This window comes from Oculina patagonica, chromosome 3 (genome assembly GCF_052425735.1).
Source record: "Oculina patagonica isolate OP01 chromosome 3, crgOcupat, whole genome shotgun sequence".
In the NCBI taxonomy this organism is placed as follows: domain Eukaryota; kingdom Metazoa; phylum Cnidaria; class Anthozoa; order Scleractinia; family Oculinidae; genus Oculina; species Oculina patagonica.
Genome location: NC_135760.1, coordinates 29664983 through 29686150, shown reverse-complemented (window position 1 = coordinate 29686150; position 21168 = coordinate 29664983). Strand labels below are relative to the sequence as shown.

At 38.6% G+C, this 21168-nt stretch overlaps 1 protein-coding gene and 2 long non-coding RNA genes across 3 annotated transcripts in view; 2 read left to right on the top strand and 1 right to left on the bottom strand.

Annotated features, from left to right (window-relative positions):
- Positions 1-17057, top strand: part of LOC144647457 (uncharacterized) — a 33665-nt gene extending 16608 nt beyond the window's left edge. Inside the window, exon 4 of the long non-coding RNA XR_013569593.1 lies at positions 16157-17057. This is a non-coding gene — a long non-coding RNA (uncharacterized LOC144647457). The remainder of the gene's footprint in view (positions 1-16156) is intronic.
- On the top strand, positions 2028-12540 carry LOC144647458 (uncharacterized). Its single transcript, XR_013569594.1, has 2 exons — positions 2028-3455; positions 12204-12540. It is a non-coding gene; the product is annotated as an uncharacterized LOC144647458 (long non-coding RNA).
- On the bottom strand, positions 10801-19701 carry LOC144647455 (uncharacterized). Its single transcript, XM_078507261.1, has 9 exons — positions 18937-19701; positions 17047-17343; positions 16001-16285; positions 14175-14422; positions 13166-13293; positions 12240-12355; positions 11620-11736; positions 11160-11205; positions 10801-11115 (listed from the first exon to the last, which is right to left on the bottom strand). The coding sequence occupies exons 1-8, from the start codon at positions 19019-19021 to the stop codon at positions 11201-11203; spliced, it is 1281 nt and encodes a 426-aa protein (XP_078363387.1). The 5' UTR covers positions 19022-19701; the 3' UTR covers positions 10801-11115; positions 11160-11200.
- Between the last annotated feature and the right edge of the window lie 1467 nt (positions 19702-21168).

Genomic DNA, 21168 nt, shown 5'->3' with positions numbered 1-21168 from the left:
AACTGCCAATCAATTTGACAGCTGATTCGCATGGAAAGACGAATAAATTACCTCAGCAGACTAAGGACTTGGTCCTTTATCTTGCAAATTTTTAAATTTGTGGTCGCTCGAAGCACAATTAAGTCTGCATTAATTCGAGCAACCAAATTCATTTGCAGCCGACAGCACATAACGCGATCGTAACCAAGAGCTGATTGCAAAAGTTTGACATCTGAATGACCTAAAATTAAAATAGTGTTTTGCAGGGGTCTTCTGATTAAAATTTTCATGAGGAGGGTAGAATAAGAAATTTTATTTACAATGTGTGTGTAAACACAGTGACACAAAGAGAACCCTTATTGAAGAAAGCTTAAAATTTTGTTCTGTCTTAGCGAAGTCTGACACGAACCATTGACTAGCTAAAACAGGTACCATGGGGTCATCTTTATAGATGCCTGTTGCCTGAAGTGCTTTATTTTATTTACTGTTCGAGAGAAATCAGTTTTCGGGAAAAAGTGAGAATATACATTGTCGGTGACTTTGCGGGACAAAACATACAACGTCAACATAAAAACACTCTAAACTATAGCGTGTAATTATTGTGTTGCGACAAGAGTCGTATTGTCACACAACCCAATAACAACATTATCTATTCACATAACGTGGTTTACTGAGGAAAATTAAGCCACCATAAATGAAAAAAGAACAGTCCAAGATCGTGTTGTTCGTTTGTAAACTTAGAATTATGTCAATTATTAAATCTCAGTCGCGCGCTGCTTTGGCGCAGCCGACACCTCCGTGATCCAAGCCTCTTATCTCATTCACGCCCACTTCCTGTGTGTAATTTCTCTCACGCGTCCCTCAGTGATTAACCATTCCACGGGGTTTCTTCATAAACTTTGCGCTGAGTGCATTTCTTCGCTCGTCGAAAACGATTAGAAAAGGTCGAGGTATTTTTGAACCAGTAAAAGCGTCTAAACAATAAGGATTAGTCTCGCTCACTTCTTGACACCTTGACCGAGCGTAAGTTACTGTTCAACTACAATAGCAGATATCCATCCCAAGTTACTCAAAAACCACCGCCTTAACGGAATAAAGGGTTCGTAATTAGGCCTCAGCACTGGGCCTTTCCACTTGTTAGTTGCTCTTTAAAAACGACGGGGCGGGAAAGAGTTAATTGAGCATATGAAACACAAAGCAAACTCACAACTGGTCGAAAGGTTGAATTTCCTAACCTACAAGTACGGATTTTATTTATACAGCTTGTGGCTGACAGCGTTAACAGTTCCATGATAAAGCTGTTGATTTCGTTGTCCTAAGTGGAAAGAGAATCTTCTTTGTTTTATTTTGTCATCACACTTGGTCATACAAGTCGAGACATCACTGCTGATTGAACAAGAAGCTGAGAAACTGATCGAGAAAATGCTTCCAATCAGCCGGTCGAATTTGTTGCGGGCCAAATTACATCAGTTTTTTTTTTATCTCAGGCTTTGTTGTGCTCTGAAGATGAAAAGGTACAAATTATATACACGTTTAATTTTCATTTTATTAAACGTTTCGGGTAGTGTTTTTTCTCACTGTTGCCTTTCAAAACGAAAAACGCACATGGATTTAAGCCTGAATTGCAGCGTAACTATGATGTTCAGTGGGGCCGGCAATTGCCTCTAGTTTGTTCGCTGGGTATATTATATCTGTTTCCTTTGTTTCACTGCTTCAAAGTTCCTAAATTTTTTAATTAAAATAAGCAACCTTCAATGAGAACTGCCATCAGGCCTTTAATTCCAAAATAGACGTTGAAAAAATCTTATGTAAACATGGTTTCATGTCTTAAGCAAAGATGGCTGCCATTCCAGCAACTGTTGTACGCTTCTCCAAGATATTTGATCTCCATAACAAAACCTATTCCAGGCTTTCAAGTTCTTTTATTGTCTACCTTTCCTTTCTCGCCTCCAAACATGCAAGGTAGCTGTTGTATACCATTTGAACTCGTTTACTTGGATTATTCCACGTTACATATCAACTATTAAATAAGAAAGCAAGAACTGACAAGGAGCCACACCCCTTATGGATTGAACATAAAAGATCTTGTCCTAAATACATCCAGAGAGTCGCTCGGAGACTGTGATGCCATACAGTACATACTGCAGTGTTTATTATTCTGTTTACCGAAGCCAGACGACAGTGCAAAGGAAACATTGTTCATTCTAGCCACTAGGTCTGTCTTTCTAAACATCGATTCCAAACTGAGATAGCTAACCTGCCCTTAATGTCACCGAGCAGAGCAAATACTGCTGCGACTTTACTGCGATTCGAACATAACTCCTTCGCTTGACTTGTCAGTCGGAACCGAGCTACCGTGAGTTAAAATAATCATAACCGGCCTTGGCGCCGAAGGGAAGCGGATCCCAGTCATCAAAACAAGTTTTACCGCGACACGCAGGTTCTACCATTACCATTTTTAATGCGTTTGTTTACAAAAGTCTTAGACGGTCGTCTAGCTCGGTGAAACAAAGCGGTGCAGTCCATCAGAACGTTAACAAGGCGCCTTTGTTTAACATGCATGAGGCACACAGCCGTCATGTGACGACTTGATTGAGGACACGGGTTTGGTTTATGATCATGGTGATCAACTAACACATCAGGCACAGTGAGCTGTGTGCAATTCACAGTGAGCCGACTAAGATCTTGTATTCCTTCACCGTTCTATTTGGGATCTCAATGAATCTGGTATGTTTGCAGTTACCCTTGAAGTAAGGGTCCTGAATGTTTGTTGAATGGAAAACGGCCATCAGTTATGTAGTGAGCTAGATGAACAAACAAGTACTGGCACTACTGTATTCGAGTAAAAACTTTAAACAAGTTCTTTACAGGCTGGTTTCGGAAAGTGACAAAATCGTGCTTACCAAAGAAACAATAGCAGCATATATTGATTAGTGTTACCATTTACTGACGTTCATGTTTATACCCATAAAGGTGATTTTGCGTCACGATGTTACGGGCGATTTGCTGCTTCTGTTTGTTAAGAAACACTTGTCCTTATGTAGGCAGGATAATTGAGGTCACAATGTGTTCAATTTTCGAGTCACAGATACTTAGCTGGGCTCAGTGTTTCGATAAATTGTCAGAGCTGAAAAGCTTGACTGGAAAGCTGTAACAGTGCGTACAGGCTGCTTGGTAAAAGTGCAGATTAATTTGTACCGTGACTGAGTTAAAGGAACTACTAAAGTGAGTGCAGCCTGTACAAAACTTGATTCCAGCACCGATTGAGGCTACCGGAGTGGCAAACTCTTCCCTGTGGACATGTTATAGTTTTGGAACATTTAACTGCTCATCTTTCTCTGGAGACGTTGGAAAAAGATCTATTGTCGTGTTTGGACCATGTGGTCAGAAACAGAGTGAGTCTGTCACCTCTGAACAAACATTAATGTTATCTCATTCCTAGAAGCCAGCCGCGAGAGCCATGTAGGTGACAAAAGGTATTTATATTTTATATGTGTAAGGAGACAAAAGTAAGGTAACAAAAAGGTTACAAAACCACAACAAAGGAATAGAGTAGAAGAGGTGATCCACTGCCCTGCAACACTCAGATTAAATCATAAGAACGTTTTGACTCAGTCGTTTTATTTAATTTTTCCCTGGCGTGAAGAAAAGGTCCATTACCTCTTTGTTAAGTGACTTATTCGCGCCTAATCGCCGAACCTTCCACAAAAGCACAATGTTCCCGATCAGAACGAATCTATGAGCCTAGACTTGCTGAGGCAATGGACAGCTTAGTGCTAAAAATAACAATCTTTAAAAAACCACACGGTTTTATTAAGTGAAAAAACACCTGAAAAAAAATTGGAGTTTGTGCGATTTCTTACAAAGAATTGATGACAGTTTTCCATCAATGAGAGCAACACGTGAGTGTGAAGTAGAATTGTATATGTTTGATAAAATGCACCATTTGTTCAATTGAGAAATAAAAACCTCCGAAGTTAAAGCTAATCATCGAAAGCGTATATATTTTTTTCGTGTCTATTTTAATATGTTGAAAAACATGTTAATGCTAACACGTTTTTTGTGTGTGTTCAAAACATTACACCTTAAGATGAAGGAATGTTTCTAAGCTGCCTTTCTTTCAAAGAAAGAGCAATGAAAATGACTATAAAACTTTTTCGATGGGTAATTAGATGTTGGAATTGTAACTCATGTCGTGTTGAAATGATACAAAACAACTAGAGAATAATGGATTTAAAGTAATTTTAATAAACCCTAAATTCATTCCCTCTTCAACTAAAAAGCCTTGCTAGCAAACAATGAAAAACAATCTAATGAAAAATAACAATTGGGACACCTGAAAACAACAGTTAACCTGCCAGAAGTCTGCTTGGAAAGGTTACAAAACAAGAGGCGTTGAATAACTGGAAAGTTTTTTCCGTTTTTTTGGCCAAAAATGTCTTCTTGCTACTTAACCTTCGTGTTGTCAATTTCGTGCGTTTCTTTGCTTGACAAGAGGAACGTTTCTCGGTTCTTGAAAAAGAATTGAATGTAAAAATTCTTGCACCAAAACACAGTTAAAAATTCATAGCAGCCCTCCCGTCCTGCTGTGAAAAGCGAACATTCCATAAGAGATGAACATTCACTGGTGACCCGCCCCCAACTTAAACAGCTGTTAAAGTACAGATAACGCCAAAAAGTTGGTAAAACCTCCTACAAGCTGATACGAGGAGGAAGTAAGTGTCGAAGCAATTTAAATCCTAGTCAAATGCCTCGATCGTAGCCTCGAAAGCTACTGGTGCTACAAGTCTTCTTCACGTCTTCTCGCCACGTGGTAATTAGGAGGCAGTACTGGTACCTTAAAGCTGTAAATCGTCAAGCAATTATAACGCCGCAACTATAAACAACCAAAAACTGAGGGTTTGTTTCAGCTGTTAGCTGAATTTGTTAGGAGCTGAGTACTTGCTAATTCCTTTTTTTTATGGTTAATTAGATTTCTATAGTGTTCATTAACTTCATTCTATAACAATATTTACCACAAGTGTTTTTCCATAAAACAACATTTATTTCAAAAACGTGTTAGGAAACACTGTTAGTCATCAACAAAATTGCCGTTCGAAGAATTTTTTCTCTAATATATATACCCATTGGTTAGGAGCGTTGTGGAGAATTCATATCTTCATCACTGAACGGCTGCCAGGCACGGTGGAGCTTGACAGACAAACTTGTGCTATTGTTTTGCGAAAATGACGGGGAAGATTAAAATCAGTTTTGGCGTTTGATCCGTTTGCAGTTGGTACAGAGCAGATAGGAGGCAAAACTGAGGCTGGCCAAAGCTGTTTCTAGTCATTTTGACTGTGTTATTGTGCACGCTCTCTCTTCTTTTCAGGAACAGTATACAGTGCAAGTGCAATCTCAGCTGAAATAAATTGTCCGGGACAGTTACGCGGTTAAGTACTAGAAATGCACAGTTTTACAGTGTAATAGCCAGCTCCTTTCTCTCTCTCTTTATGTAATTCATCCCAGTGATTGGATTGCTTGGGCGCATAGTATTTCCCAGAATGTGTCCATTAATGTTGTTCTGAAACTAATCCACGTGTTGTTTTCAACGTATTCTACTTTTCGAACCGTTCACGTCTGGTAAACGTAGGCTTCTTGTGGATGTTTAAGGTGTATGGCAATTTCCATTACACCCGGGCCATTACCTTTTTTGAAACTTGAGGGGGAGGAGTATATGCTTGTTGAAGGGAGGGAGCAATTTAATGAACCATTTTGTTCTCATTTCTTTACGAATTAATGTATGTTTGTTAGGAAACAAGAGGGTTTACGTTGCGTGATGTTACTCAGACAGGACACCAGCCTGATATTCAACCGGCTGTATTGTTGACAGGAGAATTCCAATCCAGCTGAAAGAGTCCCACTGTTAAAACAAATACTAGGAATAAAGAAAACATGGGCTATCAAAAAGATCTTCTAAACGCAGCTGGCATTTGAAAACCCCGTCACTTTTGTGAGAATTGGAAAGTGCCCACATAACAACACAGACAGCAGTACTTAAATGCCATGCCTGTTATTGTGTTCGGGTCCAAATGTCTTTCACGAGGCTATGTAAGTGTTTGAATAAAAGAATTTTTTTTTGGCTCAGCTGACTACTTCTAATTAGAATTATCTTGAAAAAAGAACCTGAGCCTACGATCAGGAGGCCCTTTTGCTTTGTTGGTGTAAGTGGGTTATTATTTTTTTAATGGAAGCGATGTCAACTACCGAGCTCCGGGATTCATTAAGGCGGCCTCCTTTGTAGTCAGGAACATTGACACAAAGCTGATTTGGCAACCCTCGAGCACGTTCAATTTTTGATGGGATAATGACAATAGGAACTCGTACGAAAATTTGCCAAAACTCCCTGCATTTGCACCCTTGAGTGATTAATTGAAGCTAAAGATATTGGTACCAAGACAAAACGGTGTCTATATCAGTAGCGTGCATATAACGGTTTAACAGTGAAAAGAGATTCCTTGAGTTGAATTCTTTAAATTTTTAAGTTTTCACAGTTGAATATAAAACATTTTCATTTCTATAAAAATCACAATTAAAATAAATCAGTTGCACACTGCTTGTTAAGCCAAGTGCGCGAAAAGCTGCCATTTATTTTAATTTATTATGAGAGCTAACTGCGTTCTTGGACAATAGTCTTGGCAAATGACTCGTTTACGAAGTGTGCTCGGACACAGACACGAGGGCTAGACAATAACCCGATGTTTCCCTCGTGGCTTACAAAAGTTAAAGAAAGGCTTTTCTAAGGTCGTTTGTTCTTTGCTCTGTTCAAGAATAATATGGGAGGAGTCGATGATATTGGACGAAAGGAAAATAGAAATACTTCTTTTGTGGACCTGCTTTTCATAGACTTCAGAAACATCTTCCACCGAGATTGCGTACGCCGGCGAGTGCTCGAGTTAGCTTAACATCACGGTCGCAGTGCCAATTGATGTAGTTCACGAATGTGTCAAATGTAGGACTGAAATGTGAATTGTAAAGGCAACGTTAGTAGTGTTTTAGGAAAAGACGGAATAAAGCAAAGATAATCGACACTGAATGCACTAGCAAGAATGAAGGTGACTCAGACAAAATTTTTGATGAGGTGAGAAAGCAGAACCAATCACCCTTGGTTACCTAACTATCGATGGTAATTAAAGGAGCATTGCGATGTTCCCAGCCATTACAAAAAAAAAACAAGGTGAAGACATGTGAGAATAGAACATGATACGAGGTACGGAATTTTTCTTTCGCTTCGGTTTTTGAAGAGATAGAACCAATAACCATTAACTGAAAATTAAGATCTGTAATTAAACGTGCCTCGTGATGCTCGCAACCATTACAAAAAATATAAACAAGGTGAAAACACGATCTCTTTTCCTACCTGTCAATGTGCTTCCTTTGTTACATTCATCCCAAACTAGCATTTCACTTAAGCGAGAATGTGAGAGATTTTACTCTCTCTTCGGCCTTTAAGTAAAACGTGGGTTTACAGACATAAAAGATTCATTGTTTGCCCAGTTCGGTTTAAGCAATTCAACAAAGCTGCAATAAACTACAGCTCCTTGCAGACCCTTGCAGTGTACCAAGTTGAGTAAAACTTGCAAACCATGCTATACTTGGCCTATCAGTGAATTGCTCACGACAAGAAGATCGAAGTAACTGAACATACGACAACTATTACAAACATGAACAGGTGTTGAAGAAAGCACAACATAAGCAGATGTTCGGCGGTCACTGTGCTGCATCTCAACCCAAAACAATGATGACACCAAGCAAAGTACCTGTTGGTATGTTGGCATTTCACAGCCTGCTAGCGTGCCTACACAAGAAGGGTTCAGAAATTCACGAATCATTACAGCTGACAAAAAAAACAATGTTAAATAAAGGCGGTATGTCTAAACGCAAGCTTTTGTCTCGCTTCCTCCTCCAAACGGTCACGAAACTATAATTAACTTTTGAACTATAGCGCCTTGCTTTCTTTTAATAGATGTTACCCACTCATATTAACCCACGCCAATTGTCTCTTTTTTCATTACGAATACTCCCGCTGGTCTTCAGACTTGGACCTCGGTAGGCAATTTTCTTGAAGACCACGTTGCCTAAAAAAATAAAAAATAAAGACAATTTAACGTTAGTCTTATTGAGCACATCGGTTGCACGTGTGAAAACGAATCAATTTTTGTAAGAGGAAAATGGACTTTTTCAGATAAAGGCTTTTGAACAATACTTCGGTTCCAAGTCAGACAACGCGATCGGTGACAGAGTTGAAGAAACAACAGAGGCCGAAAAAAGGACGAACATCCAGTGAATGCGAGTTTTGGTATTTACGATCTCGCGGATATGGGATTTGTAATACCCCTAACAACTTTTTGTCTCTTAAACTATAAATTGCAGCAAATTTTAGTATTCACCAACAGTAAGCAGTGTAAGTGTTTACCAAGTGTTAGTAGTATTCACAAACCGTAAAAACTAGTGCCCACTACTAAGTGTAATAAACCTACAATCCAATGAATGAAAATACTAAAGAAATCAACCATTTTAGCTTCAATATTCGTAATTTCTACAGCTGCTATTTCATTTCATTCGCCAACAGTACATCATTGGATTGACGAGATAATTCAACATAATACACAACGTTAAGTTGTGCACAAACTCATCAGGCGCACTAAAAACTACATTTTCTAACGTTTTACAGTAACAGGTTCACAGATTTTCTCGAAATAAATTAGAAAGGAATCGAGAAAAAACTGTACCTTGGGTGTGCGAAGGCTACAAGAAATCACTCTTCATCTTTGTCGCCTTTTCTAGTTGTCTCAGAGCTAATTTCAGATAGTTGCCCTGGAATACACGAACTCGCATTGTTCTCAGTTTAACGCGGATTAAATTGTTAATGTTCAGTTATACACGAGGTGAACACATATGGCGTGTTCTTTTTTTAAATCGTGTTGTAATGTCTGGTGTGCCGATTTACATAAGAAAAATGACGTCTATTTAGGAACTGAAGAGAGGATAAGTAAAAAAAACCCCCCCCTCCCCCCCCCCGCCCAAAAATTTAAATTTAACAAGAACGGCCTCGAACGGCATAAACGAGGCCCCTGAATTAAGGTAGATATACATTGTCAATTTGGTCCGGTCTAAAGTTCAATGAGCTTGGCTCATGAAAAGTCGCGCGAACCGGGCCTAAGAATGGTCCGCAAGTCGCTATCGGAATTTCGTTATTTCGTCTAAAGACGGACGAGAGTAAAAGAGCAGAAGTTTCTCAAATATTGAAATTTCCCAACAAATTAAAAAACACGTGAGTAACAAAAGTACACAGAGCAGGAGTTTTTCCTGGTATTCTAAAAAGGCAGTTAAATGTGCTGGTTTTTTTAACGTCTCGACCAATTAAAAAACGAGCAGGAGTTTCCTTCAAAACCGGTGTTTTAAATTTTTTCACCAGTTGAAAACGACGTGACCCTGAACTAAGAACACGGAGCAGGAGTTTCTCGTGCATTTTAAAAGAACCATTAAAATAAATTTAATTCTTTGACAGATTAAAACACGACATGTCTAACTTTAGTACACAATACACGTGAGTTACCTTAATTGGTTACACGAAGCAGAAGTTTCTCTCGTATTTTAAAGGCAGTTATGTTTTTTTTAATGTCTCGATCAATTAACGACAAGTGAGGTTCTCAATCAGTTGTTTCTCGGGCACTTTAAATTAAAAAACGTCTCTTACTTTAGTATGCAAGAGCAGGAGTTTCTCGAACATTTCATTAAGGAAGTTAAAACTGTGACCGATGAAAATTTCTCAACTGACAAAATTAGTTCTCAAAATTCTCGTTCGGAAAAAAATTTCTCCATCAATTTCTTGACCTCGAAGTTTCTCGGGCACTTAAATTCCGCAGTAAAACTGACAGTGTTTTAAATTTTTCGACCAGTTATAAAACGACGTGCCTCTGAACTAAGTAAACATAGCAGACGTTTTTCGTCCATTTTATAACGAACACAATCAGGAAGCCCGAACGTAAAATGTACCCTGAAATAACGAGTTTCTCATTCTCATCCTCGGTCTAAAAACCTGTGGAAACTCACTAGTGACGTAAAACAAAGAACGACCAAGATAACAAAGAACCTCAAAACAATATAGAACAGGAAAACAATAGCCCCAAAACAAAGAAAAATTTCTCAGGTTTTTTCACCGAGGTAACTCGGCCCGAATTTTAGTAAACACGCGACAAAAGATGAATGCAGAACAGACCAACAAAGGATGAAAATACTTATATCCCGTAACAGGGGTGCAACTGCAGACACACATGTCCATATCTATGTTGATATTTAACATCAAAGCAGTCTTTTAGATCAGTAAATGCTGGGTAGTGGAGCGAAACAGAGTGAAAAACAATTATTAACTATACCTCGATATAACGAACATTTTGGTTGGTTCTTCGTAAATTCGTTATATTGAGGTTGTCGATATAACGAACCCTGGATATAACCAACAAATTTCCCCAGTCCCTTGGCAGTTCGTTAAATCGAGAACGGTTGGCTGGGTAAATTGAGGTCTTCGTGTTATATTGAGGGAAACCGTTTTCAGTTTCATATTTGGTTAAAAAGGGATGTTGAACATTGATCAACCATTTTACAACGCCACTTTTAATTATTCCCTCTCGTTTATCCATCAGCCGTGGATGCTTGCGTTGACTTCTTTGGATTAATCTGCACGGAATGGTTAATGTCTCGCCTTGCTGTAACTGAAAATTACCGAAAAAGTGTTTTTTTGAGGAAGCTTTAAGGAAATTAACTGCTTATATAAACCTAGCTTTGATAAAGTTTATGAAAGGAAAAGAACCAAACACTGTTTTCCCCAATAGATAGAACGCGAAAATAACAACCAACCGAAAATGGTTGATCCTATCCTACCGCCTAAATTAAGGATAAAATTAAGCTATTGATATTACAAGTGTACTGTATAAAATTCGGTCTACTGTCAGGTCTACTGTAGCTACTGTGCTAGTATAACTTTAATAAACGTCCCATTAAAACAGATAATAAAGCCCTCATATGAATGATCGAATACAATATTATATCATTTACTATATGGTTGATAGTTCGTCACTAAAATATTCGCTTAAACATTGTACATTCAAACATAGTAAATCAACAGCTCCGCGGTACGGATTCCAACGCTTCATTGAAGTTTTATCCATTCACTTCCGTTTTGTCACTCTGGAAAGAAAAAAAGATTGATCAATATGTTGTTATCAAGGATTAGTCGTGGTTTAAATCTCTTTGCATACTGTGGCTCTGCCGGTGCGTGGAGTATGGGCGATCTAAGTGATATGTGCTACTGACGTAAAAACCACAATTTAAAACCCTAACTAAAATTCTGTAAGAGATCCCGATGATGTGGATGACGAAATTTTAGTGTAAAGCGGTACTGAAAGATTTACCAATGGACAGACTCGAATGCATATGAAACTTGTAAAAATAACGTGAACAATTTGACTTTTAAAGATTCATAAGTTTAAAAAGGTGACTTAAATAAGGCACACCAGGGCATGAATCAGATAAAGCCATTAATTTTGATGTTCAACTTACTTCTGGTCCCGATAAAATGTACATAATCAACGGAATTCTCACCCGCAGGTAATACTTTGTTGATTACCCCGCGCCATTGTTCCTCGTTCCATTTTGCTGCTTCATCGCCCGCAATAAACACATCATTTATGTAGAAAGTTGGCGTACCCATCACCAATTCTGCGAGAAAAATGCCGTCTTAAGCCCAAACGCCTATCTTTAGCCCCTATGTCTTGCACGCTCACTTCAGCACTTCAGTATTTTAACAATTTGCCAAGATGGTAACCAATAACAATATATGAACAGGAGAATTATTTTAAGGTAGCGACCACAATCACGTTATTACGTTTTTGTGGGGATGTTATTAAATCATCTCTTCGAGAGAAATAAGTCACTGTATACTGGATAAATATTAACAAAGCTAACTAGCCATCCACTCGATAGTGCAATTATCCATTGCATAGCGTTATTAAATTCTTTCAGCAACTGGGGCCTAGTTTTGCCCATGCTCGAAACGTAGGCTGCTTAAATTTTAAACGGCGGCTTATTCATTTACGTTTTCCACTCCCAAGTTAGTGTTTAACCAAGTATTTCAGTATGTAGATGATTATTGTTTCACCCTCATATCTCCCAAATATTCCATAAAGGTTGTTGATGCCTCTAGCTGAATGCGAATGACTTACTTGAACAGGCATATTTCCAGGCCAGGCGCGCCTGCCACTCAAGTTCCCAACTGCTTAGTCCGTCCCTCATCACACTGGAAGGGATTCCTGCCTTATCTGCCAACTGCTCAATAAATCTGGCGAAAGATAACCAAAACCCGAGGTAACTAAGTAGCTGAGGTTACTTCATGAGAGTGTTGCACCGTGTCAAAGGATACAATTATTGGAATACCTAAAACAACTACAAATGAACAAAAACTTAATCTTGTTTTAATTATTAGATATACTGTAAAATAAAATAAATGTTAGTTTAAATATTTCATTTGGCTCAGGATATACCTGGCTTCACATGAGCGCAGAAATCCTCAGATGCACGCCGACATAAATGATTGTTACTTCCATCCATAACTGTTGTAACAGTAGTTCTCATGTGATGATGTGAGTGCTAAAAACAGCAATAGCAGTGCCATTGGGGTATCAAAGCTCTGCAATGCGTGCAAAAGGCTACTGCTACACACATGCCGCACATTCCGAAAATAAGCACCCCACTCCTCTTACTAGCTAACTGACTGACTGACTGACTTAATAAATAATACAGAAATAAATAAATAAGCCGGTAAAATCTCTGACGCAAAAATCCTTACGAAAAGAAGCCTTGGGCTTATATTAAATTATAGGTCTCAAAGAAAAAAATCTAATTATAAGCCCCCAAAAGGTGGGGCTTGTTTTGTTCTTTAATTTGTTAGAGAATGCTCAGATACTTGTGTTGTTTGTGTTTATGTTTAGAGAGTTTTACCATGTGGTATATTTGTATGCACCAGAAAATTTCCAGACAGAGTATCCCGTCTAAATAGAAACCCAAAGATTTTTGAAGCTTTAACGTAACATTTCCAAACTGTTATCTCGATATAACTTACGGCAAAATATCTAGTATTTATCTTACTTACTCTGCAATCTCCATTCGGCTCATTTGAGAGCTGTTGGCGGAGTTCTTGATGTAATCTCGATGTTCAAAGACTGTGTCTACCCAAGGGAACACTAGGGTAGAGTTATAAGAGGCAACTATGTACACACTCTGCAAAGCAAAACAACATGTACACGTTACAACACTGTACTAGTATGGTAATCCGGCTTTGCATTAGGTTCCTACTCTTTTTTCAGCAACAATTGTGTATATTTTCCGGCCTGAGCAATCGATGGTTGATATCAGTCGATAACAATTGATGCCAGTTAATCAGTTGATTTGAGAAATTGATGAAAGAAATATTGTGACTTTTAACTTCAACTATTTTTATCGATTGTCATCTTTGACAATAGTGGTAGATAATAATCGATGTAATTGGGGAGTTTTACTTGTGACTATCGATTAGTACTTTCCAGTCTCCCAAGTGTACAAGCTGGTTCGTCTATTTTGCTAGCATTCTTAATAATAAAAAAGTACAGATTTTAAGGACTTTGAAGGCACTGACCGAGAAAACAAAGCACTAGTTTTTTAAGGACTTCAGTTCAGTCCAGTCCAGTTCTCAGGAAACTGCCAGAATTACATATGGGGACTTTTCCGGGATTTTAAGGAACCGTTCGAACCCTTGTATTACCAAACATATACTCTGCATGACCTGCGTCATTTTGCATGGCCTGCTGTTCACGATAACGTTTTTTGTACGTTTTGTTTTTAAATAATAATCTTTCTTTACAGCCAAGAAGGTCTATTTCTATTTTCATATACAAACCTGCTCACGATAAAACAATACGTGGGCAGTTGGGAATAATTTGATGCCACCATCGATTTCTCAACCTTACTGCCACGGTACAAACTCCCAATTTCACGAACCAATTTTTGGCTCGAGGAATTGTGGATTTCACTGTATTATTGCTTTGATTTTGTTTCGTTAATAAGTTAGTCCACTAATACAGCCACCTTAACGCTTAGCCGTCTAAAAGTGACAAGACGCTAACCTTTAAGGATATAAACGCGTGGTAGAAATACGCAAGGGCGAAGAAATTGACGGTCACACGAAGCTTTTCAGGCCCATAGGACTTTGCAAGTTTCTTGATAACTGGCCATGCTTGCTGCGAGTCACCACAAGTCAGGTCAAGAAACGCAGACAAGTGAACTGGGGCGCTGGATTTGCCGCTATTGTAGACGAACCCTGAAGGACGTTTGGGAAGAGGCAGTGGTAACTTTGGAAGTTCGACATCTTGTTCTGTAAAAGAAAAAAACAGTTATTGTTTTAATGGATAAAAACTACATCGCAAATGGCTGGAATTTATACAGGGTTTTCTTGCAACTGCCCAATGCTTGTGTTTTTAAATTATTTTGGCGGCGGAACTGGTTATCGGGAAGAGAATAGGGCAAAGGGGCTGTCAGCTCTAGAAAAGAAATTGTTCATTATCTCTTTGTAGATACTGAACTAATTCACAAACGGTCTCACCTTTCAGGTTTTTGGCGTACGCACTTACAAGGTATCCAAACGCCAAATAAAACAGCAATAACCACGTTTTATCTGTCTGGGGTTTGATACAAGTGGTCACCGGCCTCATATTTTACCCCTGCAACACTGCGAGTCGACAAAACACCAACTTGCTCAGGCTGGGTTGAGTCGAGGCCGTACAACACCAGTTAAAACAAACCCATATACTCGGAAGACGCCGAGTAAAATTAACAATAAACTACTACTCAGTTATATTTTATTAATGCTAATGTATTTGATGAATCTGTTGTCAGTACACCAATCACAGCGCACCAAAAGATAGGTTTCACTTAGAAGATAAATAAGTGGCCATTTGTTAAAGCAGATGTATCGAAGCTCCTAAAGGCTGTGAAGACAACAAATTAAAAGCTCAGTCTGAATTTGTTAGAATATCGTAAAAAATGTTTTCTTTGATCTCCAGTCAGGCCGTTCTAAAATAAAAAAATAATTTAAATGCCATTGATCATCTTGAGTTTGCTCTTTCTTTTCATCTTATTGAAAGATTTTAAACAAACAAACATTGGCAACATTCAAATTTACCGAATATTCTTGAATAATAAATCATCAATTTAAGTAATTAATAAATTTTTCAACAATGACACGAGCATAGGACAAAGAAAAATTCTGAGTCCCCGACGGAAATCAAACCCATGGCCTCCCGAGATACCGGTTGGGCACTCTATAACAGACTGAGCTACGAGAGACTCGTGGTGGGCCATTTACTAGGTTGAGTATGTGACACGCGTCCTGCATACTGCAAGGATCAGCAATGTCGAAATCATCAATTGTGTAGTAAATAATAAAGATGGTGAATTTTAAGCTCAGTGATAAATAATGAAGATGAATTTTTCCACAATGACACGAGAATTTGTCCCATGCTCGTGCCATTTGTCAAATGCTCTGTCATGTTTTTCTCATCCCGCTCCTCTTTTCTCCTTAATTTCGCATTTTCCTCTCGCCTCACATTCACCTTGTCCACCCTCTCGGCCCTGTTCTGGGGCGTCCTCGGGACTCAATCTGTCCCTCTCGTGTCATTGTGGAAAAATTCATCTTCATTATTTATCACCGAGCTTAAAATTCACCATCTTTATTCTTTACTACACAACTGTTGATTTCGACATTGCTGATCCTGCTAGCAGTATGCAGGACGCGTGTCATATATCAACCTAGTAAATGGCGTGTTTTTTCCAAATTTTGGTGTTTGCATAATTTTGAGAGGATATTTTGGGTATACTGGATACATGTTTTTAGGTACACTGGTATACCACTTACCACCCTGACATGTATCAAAATAATCGTGACCGGACCTACCGCTCTTTTGTGTTGTGACCTGCACCACAGACGGCGCACTTATAAAATCTGTATTTGAGGCCTGCAGCTCAACGTAGTATGTTGTAGAAGGGAACAAGTTTTTCAGCAAATAGTATGTCACTGACGGTGAAATGTTGACTTGTTTTATCCACGCAGAACCACGGCCCAAGCTATAACGGATCACATAACGCTGAATAACGCTGCTTCCACGGGATACCACATTCCATTTCAGCAACACTTGGTTTGCTCCCACAAAGAGCGCATCAAGCTGAACCTCGGGTGTGCCTGTTTAGGAGCAGAAAGACAGATCCACATTCTGTTATCAAATTTGCCCCAACACATTACTTTCTTCCCTTCTGCATTTTTAACTATCTGTCTTGTCGATTTACAAACTTGCCATACATAACAACAACAACAAAGGTTTTTGGAAGGCTCTTAATTTATCAGTGAACAAGCTAATCCCGACAATTCAAGTGTAGGGCCATTTCCAAAACATTTGTTAGCTGCTGATGTCACGTAAATGAGAAAATCGAAAGTTACTGGCCGGACTGGGGTTTAGCGATCAAACGTATTTTACGACCTCTCCCAAGGAGTGACAAGATCTAAAAACGAAATAAAGGCATATTGGTTTGATGTTCCAAATAGTCATGACAAAAGCAGGCTTGTGATAATTTGAAGGACAAAGATCTTGATTTTACAAAAGATGCTTGTGTTACGGAACGTTTTTCGGTAGGAAAGAAAGGTAGATTTTGAAACAACACAATATTCTGCTACACTTGGTTTGAACAAGTAGCTCTATCTTGTTATGTTTTTCGTCTCATTTTTATCCCTTTTAGCACTTTTTTTGTTTTCTTACACGAATCACTGTTCTTCTGTTGTTTGTTGATATGTGCCTATTATAGTAATACATGCAAGTAACACGTATTGTCGACGTTAACTCAAATTCAAATTTAACGTTGTAACTGAAGATGGCAGACGTTTCCACGGAATATGTTTCAGCCTTCATGTTTGGAAAGAAATGAGTAACTAGGGTTTCAGTAGCTCACCACTTTCGGAGGTGGTAAAGAAGACTTCATCACTAAATCTCTTCCCAGCCTTGGTCTGCACAGCTACGCGTGCTATATAATTGGTGAAGGGCCTCAGTTTTCCTATCGCCAGTTTAGAGACGCTAGGTCCAACGGTAACTGAAGTAGAAACCAGAAACATATCCTGGAATGTCTCCTCTAGCATTTCCACATAGTAGTTCAATACAGGGCTGTTTGGATTCTTGGGTTCCTTCCATTGTATCACCACTGCGGTGCTGTTGAGTGGTTTTGCTGTGACTTCCACAGGAGGGTCAGGAACTGTTCATTAGAAACGTGACAGTCAGTTAAGCAAACGGACTGCAAAACAGTCCGTTAGAGGTTTTGGGGGGAACGTGGGAACATGGTTATTTTTCTAATGGCAACAAGCCGAGAGGATCAGTGGTCTAAGGAAAAAGGGTTATCTTCACTCTTTACGTCAAAATTTGTTAAGGGGATCAAGGAAACATGTAGTCCTTCCCCTCCTCCCAGAAAAAAAGAGACCGTTTTGTAATAGTCTAGGACCATAAGAAAATTTAAAATATGTCGTTTGTTTATTCACAGCACTGGTCAGCAGTTTTTACGGTCACCGTGTGAAACTGTTATTGGCATTTTCTTCTGATCGGTTTCTTTACCCAAGCCATTGCCACAGTTCTCCTGCTGGCCCTTGTGCTGGGCTCATAAGAAAATCAGACCAGATGTTTTTTTTTTACCCTTTCTTGGCTCGTTATCCTCCCGGATCTGTCGTCTGTAACATTTAAAGAAACTGAAAAAGAAACTTTAAAATTGTGATGAAAACCGCCTTATTGCACGTACGTGAACACATTGTAATAGTGTAAATAACAAAAAGAAAACTAAAATTAACATGCTAAGCAAACAACAAGCGAAAAAACAGTGATCGATTTACATGATTAATTTGAGTGGGATTTTTTTCACCTTATGTGTAATGCTTACTTTAAGTTGGAGGCGCGTGGAGGCGGTGTCAAGGATTGAGGAACAATTCGTCCGAACACGAAGTAAACATTTTTTTAGCCTTTTTGAGGTGTCGGAAGATGTTGGAATTCTCGTTAAAGTACTAGTGCTCACGGATACGTCTTGCGAGATGCGTGGCCGTTTGTTTCGCCGACACATCAAACATTTGTATAACACCCACTAGCGGTTGTATTCCGTTTCAAAGTGATGAGGGATGAGGCTTAATCCGAAACAATGTATTTGAAACTCAATACTGTGTAGCAAAGATTAGTTTCTATCTGCTTGCACGAAAATTTAGATTTGTGAAAAGTGGGCATGCTGCAGAACTTTTCCTACTTAATTATACGTTTTTCCTCCCGTCACGATCACTTTTCACGCCCTGGCTTAGAAAAGTTATGATATTAATAATAATAATAATAAAAAAAAAACATTCCAAAAACTTCGATGTTTACATTGGTAAATGCTGTTTGAACTTCTGCCTCTGAACAGCCCATTCCGTGCCAAATTCCCTAAAAAAATGAGCTAGTTTCTTCATAGCACGGCAGAGAATCACAACACAATCAACTCCTTTACGTTTAGTCCCAGCCAAACAACAAGGAAGTTCACCGGAAAAAAAAGACTCTAAAACGACCCAAAGAACGATGGAACCTTGCGACCCCCGTACAAGGGGGTTAAATGTCCAAACGTTTTAAAGGTTTTAAATGTCGAAACGTTGTACCATGCAACGATATTACAGAAGCACACATGCCTTTTGGCAAGCTTTCAACAAAAACTCAAATATATATTTGCCAAAAAAAATGTGAAAATCAATTCATCTCCCCCATCGCATTTGCTGCCTACGACAGATGATAGCAGATAAAAAATGATAGCAATAACTTGATTACAGTTGGATCACAACGTTACCTGCTTGGACTTTTCGCTCAAGCGAGAACAGCAGAGCCAGCTGTAAAGTTGTAACCAAAATGTTATGTTTCAGTTGCGAAACCATGCCAAATGTTTTTCTCTGGCTAACTGAAGATAAGCTTGCGCTTGGCTATGACACAGTGATACCCCAGACTATCCGTGGAGTTTAAGAATTAAAATTGTTTTTAGGGTAATTGAGCTCGACGTACCAGCCGCTGTACGGAAAAATGAGCCCGCCCTGCTCCCCTTTTCATGGGCTCTGCTAGCAAACAAGGAGTCGGATCATTAATCAAGCAAATAGAGACGGCAACGTACGAATGAAGCACACGCTCACCCACAAAACAGCTGACTAAATACTAGTGAAAAGTTATGACTTATCAACCGGCAATGAAAATACCGAAATCACAAACTTTCGTACCAAATGTTCTGAGCGTTCGCCAAAATTCTTAAGTAGTCTTTACGACATTTTTTTTTTGGTTTAATAACAAGGAAATAGTAGTAGATTAAAAGCAACTTATTTAAGTAGTGGTTCACAAAGAGCGATCTCTCTGACATGCCAAAATTAAAATGGCTCTCACGGGCGACTGAGAAATATACCCATGATCTTGTCACGACCGGAAGTCGTGTTGCGGTATATTTGTTGACTTTTACTATTTGCGTGATCGCGTGATAGCTTTAAACAATACAACATTAACCCTTTCACTCCTGAATTTTCTAAAAAAACCCGCTTTTTTAACAGATAAGCTGAATTTTTGATGCTATGATCCCGAATTTCCCTAACCTTTGCTTGAAAAACACTTTTTCACACTGCAACAACATTTTGGTAAAGATTCCATGTAAAAATGTACGTACAATATTGTACTTTGGTGCATGCGCAAAATTTAAACCAAAATTTAGACCTTTCACTCCTGAATTTTCTAAAAAAAAAAACCCGCTTTTTTTAAACGTTAAACTGAATTTCTGGAGCTATGATCCTGAACTTTCCCTAACCTTTGCTAGAAAAGCAATTTTTTACACTGCAACATCATCATGTAAAAATGTACAATATTTTTTTTGGTGCATGCGCATAAGCCATTTTTTGCGGTACCGCTTCGATTTTATTTTTCTTGCTTCTTTTCCTTCCGTTTTTTTCGGCTTTCTTATTCTCGTTCCTTTCTACTCTTCAGATTCTTTCTTCTGGCCGAAAATGTTTTGACGTATTCATTGGAAAACCTTCAAAAGGGTTCCTTGATCAATTACAGGTGTATTGGCCTGTTTTAAAAGCACCGATTTTGCACTTCAAACGGATCGTGCTTTTTATTTCATTAGCTCTGTCAAAATGAACAGTCCTGTGGAAAGATCAATCCTAGCTGTATCAGCTGCTTATTATAAACATAGGCACGCTAAGCGTGCAGGAGTTATTTTTTCAATTTATGGGGTGGCTTGGGGTGAAACTGGGTGATTGTCCTGTTGGGATGGTTTATGCCATGGGTTGAGCTTATTGTGCATGGCGCCCCACGGAGTCACTTTTTTTTGCACAAAGTTTGCTTGCAAACAAAATAATTTTTACATGCATTTTGATACATCAGAACTGTTTTATTTAATACGGAAATTTTCATCATTTAATTAAAAAACAAAACTAATTCAATTGTCAAAATGTCACAAAATGGCACCTTCTTATTCTGTTTAAAGCGGTTATTTTGTTGCTAGCTTTGTAGCAACCGTAACGGGTTACTTTTGTTTGTTACGGAATACTTTTGGCTTTTTGCCAAACACTGTAACATGATACCGTTGTTTTTCTCACTTTTGTAACATGATACCTTTTTTTTAAACGAACGTAACACGATACCCTTGTTTTTCTCGAAAAAGCCACGTCTCCGTTATTAGTATAGACATTGAACGAAAAGTACTATAATAAACGAAGTAATAAACGAATCAAATGAAAAAACCACTCTCTTCGGAAAAGTTCTTTAAAGCGCAGTACACCTGGAGTATTTGTTTCATGTCAAAACTGTTCAACAAAGATTTTCGTTCATTCACAACGTAAATTCTATTCAACAAACAAGAACTAATTGAGTTATCAAGTTGTCACGAAATGGCACGCTCTTATTCTGTTTTTGCTATCGATCGTAGTTGCTTTTAACAGTAAAGTTACTTGTACCGGTTCAATGTTTGAACGAAATGTTAAATGTTTGAACAAAATGTTTTACAGTTGATTTCATTTTACTTTGGCCGCCCGCTTTGCGAAGTTTG